The sequence below is a fragment of the Populus euphratica genome, unplaced genomic scaffold (assembly GCF_000495115.2).
Source record: "Populus euphratica unplaced genomic scaffold, PopEup_1.0 scaffold270.1, whole genome shotgun sequence".
NCBI lineage: Eukaryota > Viridiplantae > Streptophyta > Magnoliopsida > Malpighiales > Salicaceae > Populus > Populus euphratica.
The window spans coordinates 119,291-128,228 of record NW_011500151.1 but is presented as its reverse complement, the minus strand read 5'-3'; the positions used below and the strand labels follow the sequence as shown (position 1 = coordinate 128,228).

Genomic DNA, 8,938 nt, shown 5'->3' with positions numbered 1-8,938 from the left:
AACTTTTGATTGCTATATATATATTTTGTTTTAAATATTTATTTTCTAATTTTATTTCTTAAAATTTAATTTTTATATTTACTTTGGTCCTCATTTTTATAATTGTTATTTACTTTTCTCCTATTATTTTTTTATTAAAAAATTTTTCTATTAAATTTTGGTCCTCATTCTTTTGATCGTTATTTATTTTATTTGAAATACTTTATGAAATGTTAATTATTATTATTTTAATTTCTTCATCTTTTTTTTTAGATTTGATCTTTATTATTTTGATTATTATTTATTTTATTTGAGATAATTTATGAAATTATTTTTTTTTCAATTTCATTATTATTCAACTTTTTAATTTGTAAAATTTATTCCTTATTATTTTAATAAACTTGAGAAAAATAAAATATTAATAAATTATTTTCCAGTTCATTTTCCATAACATAACCAAGCACTGGAAAATATTTTCCAGTTCACTTTTCATAACACTACCAAACATCAGAAAATACTTTACTTTTTAGGAATTCATTTTTCCCGGAATTCACTTTTCAAAAGAAAACAACTTTCCTGCAAATAAACGGAGCCTAAGACTTGGACAGGTTTTAGAATAAAACTAGATGTCATACCTGCGTGATTCCACAGAATTGTAGTATGCTTGTGCGTTATGTTAGGTTTATAAAAAAATCATAAAAACATTATATGAAGAAAAAATTATTGTAATACATAATATTTTTTTAAAAAAATCATAAACCTAAATTATCAATCAGTTTAATATTAAAAAAATAAAATAAAATATATAGTATAGTACATTTCCCAAACAATCAAGTATTAATTGAAGAAATAAAAAATAAATAAATAAAAAATAATTAAAAAATTAAAAAACATATCATATCGGTAGATAAACTCGTTAAGCCTATAAATCGAGTAAGCTGGGTTAGTACGTCAAGTATATGAACTGCATTATAAAGTCCATTAAGATTATAATTTGTTTTGTTTTTCTTGGATCTATTTTAATTTTCAATTAACCTAGTATCTAAAAAAACCTAATTTAAAAATTTTAAATCTGTTAGACTCGCAAACCAATTCAACAAACTAAACATATGAATAGGTTCATGGACTTTATAAAATTTAATAAAATAATATGGAATAGGTTCATGAACTTTATAAAATTTAATAAAATAATATGTTTTTAAACTATTTAATAAAGTCAACAATCACTTTCATGTATTTCAAAAAAAAAATAGGTTATTTGGAAAATTAGACTAGTGTTGAAATCATTTTCATGAATTTCACAAACAGATAGGTCACATGAAAAATAAAACCAGTGTTAAAAGCACTTTCATGTTTTTACTTGGATAAGTCATCTGAAAAATGAAACCAAGGTTTAAAACATTTTTATGTATTTTAAAAACAAGCAGGTCACTCGAAAAATAAGATTAGTGTTGAAATCATTTTCATATATTTTATAAACGTGTAGGTCACTTAAAAAATGAGACTTGTGTTTAAATTATTTTTATATATTTTATAAATAGACAAGTCATGTGAAAAATAAAATCAATACTGAGAATATTTTGATATTTTTCATCCGGGTAGGTCATCTATAAAAATTAAATAATTTTTAAAAATCTTTGATTGTTTTATATTAATAGAAAAGCCTCCTAGAATAGTTATACTATTTTAAAAATTATTTATATTTTTTTTGCACGGATGGACATATTATCTATAACATTTAGACTATTTCTGAGAATCTTTTCATTTTTATACGGACAAGATAGATCACCTCTTGATCAATCTTAAAATTTCATTGTTTCTCGAGGAGGTCGCCTCTCAGATTACTGAAGTTTTGCAATGGACCGGCAAGTTGATGGGGAAATCCAAATTTAATAACAATGTTTTAGCCAAATAATATCCCAAATTCACATCCCTAAATCCCACGAGAATTGATCTCAGTGGTCCCTTTCTCTAAAGAATAAAAACAGAAACTCAATAATTGAGAATAATAAATATTGGGTTTCCGTAGCACTGTAAATTTTCCTGTCTTGAGAATCAACATTCATCTGATATTTCCATTTCACGGGCCCGGTGAAACTCAAGGAGGGCTTGTACTTTCCCTGACATTATGCTTTCATTGTGAACAGGACTGAACGCAATTAGATGGTCTTGGAGCTTGTTTTGGAGCTTTTTTTTTTTTTTTTTTATTATTATTATTAATATAAATATTTAGACCACTTTACCATGATCTGTTCTTGTTTTTCTCCTCTGCAGTTTTATTTTCCAATGTTAGAACTTTCAATTATATTATTATGGTTACAGCATTAAAAAAAAAATAGGGTTTTTTAAATGTAAACATGGAATACCAACCCTTGTGACAACAAATAGACAAACTAATAGGGTTTTTTAAATGTAAACATGGAATTGGATGATAGACCAACCCTTCAGCTGGTGACAACAAATAGACAAACTGGACCTTGCCCTGGGTTTGCTCCCTCTGTGGTCTCAGGTTCGAGTCCTTGGTTGCTCATATGATGGCCACTGGAGGCTTACATGGTCGTTAACTTCAGAGCCCGTGGGATTAGTCGTGGTGCGCGCAAGCTGGCCCTTACACCCACGTTAATCTAAAAAAAAAAATAGACAAACTGGACCTTGCCCGTGCTATAATAGAACCGAATCAACATTCATGTTTGTTAGAGTGTAGTTGAAAATGTATTTACGGTTATTTTTAAAGTTATTTTTATTTTAGAATATATTAAAATAATATTTTTTTATTTTTAAAAAAATATTTTTTATACCAATGCATCAAAATGATTCAAAAACACTAGAAAAATATTAATTTAAAAAAAATTAAAATTTTTAAAAACACAGATTGAATTGAGTTTCCAAACGGTTCATTAATGTTATGTTATTTTTCTTTTTAATGATAATCTCTCTTAACCTGTCTTTTCATAGAATATCTATTTTATTGTTAATAGCTATCATCTATATATTAGAGAATAATATAAATTATATTTTAAAATTGTATTTAATAGCTTAAGTTATTGGGATCAGATAATTTTTTTAATATGGTATCGGTTAAGTTGAGATGCTTCTTTAATATCGTAACAAAGCCTTGATAACCAAGCGATCACTAATTTAAATCTCATTATTCTTGTTTATTTGATAAAAATTAAGTATAAAATGATATAGGTATATTTAAATTTCAAATCCAAAGAGCTTTCATTTGATATGATACGTCAAATAATAATATAAAATCATATATTGAAATCTTAATTAATAACTTAAGTTATTAAATTAAAATAATTTTTTAACACTACCAACATGTCTTCCCCAAAAACATAAGTTATCAAGTAAACATGTTTATTTAAAACATCACATAAATTATAAGTTCATTAAAAAAAAATCATAAGATCACAAACAATTAAGACATATACTTCCTTGCACTCTTTGTTCTTTTTCTTATATATTATTTTTCTTTTATATTTTACTAATTTAAGTACTAAGGAATCTTGTTTTGCATGAATATCAAATCCAAAAATAAAATTTAGATTCAAGCATAAATACTTTAAATCCAAAATACAACTATGAAAACACTCTATTTATTTTAATTATTAAAATTAAATCAATCCGGTTCAACTAATAAAGGCTATATGCTTTAATGGATTAACCATCTATCTCAAAATATTATTGGTTGAGATAATAATTTTTTTTTCACTTCTTGCTATATTACATTGTGTTATAAGAAATATTATAAATACTATGTCTGAATAAAAATAAAGAAAATCTTTAATTTCAAATAAGTTGTTATAGCCTGGTTTCTTTCATGCAATTCCCACTGTCATAAATCAAATTGCTTCCCTAAATTTAATAGAAAAAAATTATTTTTTATTTATTTATTTTATTCATGAAAGGTAGTCTGCTATTATTTAATCATATATTGTAGTTTTCACGAATGCTAATGAAAGTCTATCAAGACAATGATGCACTTTTCAACTTTGTTTCCATAAAGATCTCTTGATTTTCATACATATTTATATTTACATGGTAGGTAGTATATTAGACGTGTATTGAAAAAATCATAAATATAATAAATTATTCATGTATATCTAAATAAATTGAATATTTTTATATATCTCCACCTAAAAAAATTCTATATATCAACCTCCATTCCGATAAATAGAGGTTAAAATGGGTATAATTTTTATCCCAACAACTACTGTTATAAACCCAGTTAACTTAAGATTTAAATTGTTTTGAGTTAAAAAACAATTAGTTAATTTAATAAAAAAAACCTAGATTAACTAATTGAATTAATAGATATAACATAACATGATTCTCAATCCATTAACTTATATTTTTTTTAAATAAAACTTTATTTCAATATTTAAAAAAAATATTAACTCTTGCTTCGTATCAAATTTTACAACTATAGAATCTTTTAACATAAAGACAAACTTTGACCATAATATTATCCAAAACATCATCCCAAGAATCCAATGACCTAATAATCAACAATTGATTATTCCCTTAATCCCATTTTAATTACAATCCTTCATTATTAAACTAATCCCTTTCGGTCATAACCAAGTGTACCTAACGATAATATCAAAACAAAAATTTCCCTTTCTAATTTTCCCTCATTTTCTCTCTTTCCAAACACCCCGCCTTCTTCTTTTCTCTGACATCTCTGCTAAGGTTTGTCTCTTTTCACTTAAAAGCTGCTCGCCTTTAAGAATCTTTCTCTCTCTAAAACACCCACCGAAGATCTTTCTTTTTTCACTTTGATCATGCTTCAAAGCTTAATTCCTCAATCCCCTATCAATTCCACAAACCCCAACAATTCTTCTTCCTCCCCCATGAAATCCAAGCGTGCCGCCGCCGACGTCACTGTCGGCGAGTCCTCCGGTGATGACCCTTCATCCAAACGGGTCAGTTATGAAAATCCCACCACGGAAGTCGTCTCCTCAACCATTTTAGTTGAAGGAGGAGGAGGAGGAGACGACGGGGGTGAGTCTAGTGGGCTCAGGTTGCTTGGGCTCTTGCTGCAATGTGCGGAGTGTGTTGCGATGGATAATCTAAATGACGCGATGGACTTGTTGCCTGAGATTGCGGAGATCTCGTCGCCGTTTGGATCTTCTCCGGAGAGAGTGGGATCGTACTTTGCACATGCTTTGCAGGCGCGGGTGGTTAGTTCTATCCTCGGTACTTACTCACCACTCGTGTCAAAATCAGTAACGCGAACTCAGTCACAGAAATTATTCAATGCTTTGCAGTCATATAATTCAATCAGTCCTCTGGTCAAATTCTCTCATTTCACAGCAAATCAAGCGATTTTCCAAGCATTGGACGGCGAAGATCGTGTCCACGTCATCGATTTGGATATAATGCAAGGACTTCAATGGCCAGGGTTGTTTCATATTTTAGCTTCCAGGCCTTCAAAGATCCGGTCCATGAGAATTACCGGGTTTGGATCTTCATCCGAGTTGCTCGAGTCAACCGGGAGGCGACTCGCAGATTTCGCCAGTTCACTCGGGCTCCCGTTTGAGTTTCACCCCTTAGAGGGTAAAATTGGGAATGTGACGGGTTTGAGTCAACTCGGGGTGAGGCCGAGAGAGGCTATTGTAGTACATTGGATGCATCATTGTTTGTATGATGTAACTGGGAGTGATTTAGGGACGTTGAAATTGTTGGCTTTGTTAAGGCCGAAATTGATCATGACCGTTGAACAAGATTTAAGTCATGGGGGGAGTTTTTTAGGGAGGTTTGTTGAGGCATTGCATTATTATAGTGCCTTGTTTGATGCTCTTGGGGACGGATTGGGTGTGGATAGTGTAGAGAGGCATATGGTGGAGCAGCAACTGTTTGGGCGTGAGATAAGGAATATTGTTGCTGTCGGCGGTCCTAAGAGGACCGGTGAGGTTAAGGTTGAGAGATGGGGCGACGAGCTGAGACGGGCTGGGTTTCGACCCGTTTCGCTCCAGGGTAACCCGGCCGCTCAAGCTGGTTTGTTGCTTGGGATGTTTCCATGGAAAGGGTATACTTTGGTTGAAGAAAATGGGTGCTTGAAATTGGGGTGGAAGGATTTGTCCTTGTTGACCGCCTCTGCGTGGCAACCGTCAGATTGAATTACTTCGTTGTAGTCAATGAGACCGGATCATCCTATTTAATTGGAGTCAAATGCCACCAACGTGAAGAATTTGTGGCGAGACTTTAGAATGATGACGATGGCAGTGGATCCATGGTAACGGGGGATCTTCTCTTATTGTAATAATGAACAAGAAGTGTTTTGCTTCCTTCTGAGACAACCTTAATTTCCTTAATTTAGGGAGGGTTTTTTTTTTTTTTTTTTAAAGACTTAATGTGTGTTTAACGTCATTGCAGTAGTTTTTATAGTTACGGTAAAAAAAAAAACTATACATTATTGTTTTTTTTTTTTAAAAAAAATACAAACCTTTACCATAATTTGAGATGAAAAGGGCTTAAATAATAAAAATTATGTAACTTTAAATCAATCTAAAAATATCTTCAATCGCATCACAACATAATGTGAAACAAATTAATCTTTAAATGTTTAGCAGGTAATGTTCACATTGTTGTAATTCTTTAATGGGAAAGGGAGTAGTTCTCTATTCTTAATCCAGAGTGGCATCACTCATTAAGAATAGGTTCCTTTAGAGAGGTGAGAAGAAAAGAAAGGAAGATATATAGTTGCAATTAGTTTGGAGGCAGTTCACCAAACTTGTAAATGTTTCAAGTTAAACGTGATTGAATTTTGAAGTAGATGCATTAGATAATTGGGATTTGGGAGGTCTAGTCTTGTGTGTTTTCGTGCCATGTTCTTGTGTGTTTTTAAGCAGCATCTTGTGTGTTTTTGTGCCATGTTCTTTGAGAATTGGGTGTTTTTGTCATTAGACAATTGGGATTTGGGAGGTCGAGTCTTGTGTGTTCCATCTCTTTATGGCTAGCTGTGGGGTTGCATGGAATTTAGGAGCAGTGCGAGATCAGATATGATCAGCTAGCGTGTGTTTGAATCCAAGCTAGCTTGGACCATCTTGAATTTCTACTTATCTCTCATGTTGTTTTTTTGTGTGTGTTTCATCAGCTCATCCTCTATATTCCATTATAGATTTGAAGAATCGGACATCTGCAGCAACAGAACAATGACGTTGGAATTTCTTGAAAATATATTCTCCTCCATGGTCCCAATCTTGAGCCTCACGAGACGCAGATGCAGCTAATTAATTCTAATAATGCTACCACCATCTGGTCTTTCAAATTGGAATGCATGAATGGGACAAATCTTAATTATTTAAATTAAGAAGTCAAAAACTGATGCTGGCCACTAAGGTCAGCTAGTTAATCCACATGATTAAACATAAATCATTATTGTAAAAATGAATCTCGTCGTGAAAGATCTACTACCCACGAGTGGAGCCATGTAGAAACAATACTAGTTTTGATTCATTCAATCAAGAGGCTAGCTCTGGTGCATGGAGAAGACCTCACCGTTTAAGAAAATATCCAAGGAGAGGTTCGAGAAATTGTTTTGTAGAGCTAGCCACCAATCCGAGCTCCATCAGTTAGCAAGTAGTCTTGTTTCTCATATATATTATTATTTCAGTATATCTATATTGATAATCAATCAGTTTTGGACATAGATAACTCGGTTTAGACTCGTTTAAATTGGGTATACAATGCTGCAAAACAACTTGGGAAGTTAGGGTTGATAGCAACAAGAGATGTCATGGGATGTGATTTTTGAGTGAAAGAGAATTTACTATGGTTTTTCGAGCGATGGAAAGAAGGTTGTGGGTCTAGTGAAGGGAATTTTATATATATCAGGAAAGAAGAAACAGGATACAGGACAAAGCAACACAGCTGATGATGGGTAAAGGCCAAGCAAGAGAGTCCAACACATGTGGTGCGCCATGGGAATCGAAAGCTCAGCTTGTGATGTGAGATATACGCTCCTTTCTATGGTTTCCAGCAAGCTTTTAACACAAGAATGGACACACAGTGCCTGTGGAAGGATTGACAAATTAACACCATCTTTTCCTGTAAAGAAGTGACTATATTAGCGAACTGTTGATTGACAAATTAACACCATCTTTTCCTGCAAAGAAGTGACTATATTAGCGAACTGTTGTGATCGAGTAAAGTGGGATAGTACAGTGCCAAAAGAAGATAAATGGTGATCGGGCAATTGTGTGGGGGTTGAAATGGGTTGCAAGCTTTTGGATGATTTGATTGATATAATGTCCATCACTCTACTTGTGATTCAGACTATTGTTCTACTAGTTACGTGAAACATGCTTCTCTGCGGGGAGGCTTTTCTTTCAAAATAATAATAATAATAATATATATTATACACAGGCGGCTGTTCTTGTAGGAAATCAGAAAAATTATGTATTCTTGTAATTAAATGAATTGATAACTCTATATGTGTTAATAAAATAATAATTAAAAATAAAATTTAAAAAATAAAGAGAAAAATATAAATTAAAATATTTCATCTCAAAGACAAGATTTTTAAATGGTTGTATTTATTAAATTTATTTATTAAAATAATTTTTTATTTAATCAAACCATAATATAAATAAATATTTATATTAAATTCATTGAGTAAACTAAAAGGAAAAAAGATGTCATGCATGCAAGATTAACTATATTACAAATATTATCTAAAAATATTTTAACAGAAATATTTAAAAAAAAAAACAAAGTTTACATGTACAATAGATTAAAAAATTATAGATATGAATAATAAAAAATTGCTTAAAAATTAAATATATACAGAAAAAATTAATTTGAAAGAGACTTTACAAACAAAATACAACTGAAAAAAAATTTGTGAATAATGGGTCAACAATGCAATATCAAAATGATATATATATATATATATATATATATTGAGAATTTAAGAAAATCGGATTTTAATTATTCAATAAATAAAAAA

General features: G+C 30.8%; 1 protein-coding gene across 1 annotated transcript; it reads left to right on the top strand.

Annotated features, from left to right (window-relative positions):
- The first annotated feature begins 4,430 nt into the window (after nucleotides 1–4,430).
- Nucleotides 4,431–6,387, top strand: LOC105110942 (scarecrow-like protein 23). The gene has a single exon (XM_011006159.1). The coding sequence runs from the start codon at nucleotides 4,770–4,772 to the stop codon at nucleotides 6,105–6,107; it is 1,338 nt and encodes a 445-aa protein (XP_011004461.1). The 5' UTR covers nucleotides 4,431–4,769; the 3' UTR covers nucleotides 6,108–6,387.
- The last annotated feature ends 2,551 nt before the right edge of the window (nucleotides 6,388–8,938 follow it).

Coding starts and splice junctions, on each gene's coding strand:
- LOC105110942 (XM_011006159.1), top strand. CDS start 4,770: ATGCTTCAAAGCTTAATTCCTCAATCCCCTATCAATTCCACAAACCCC.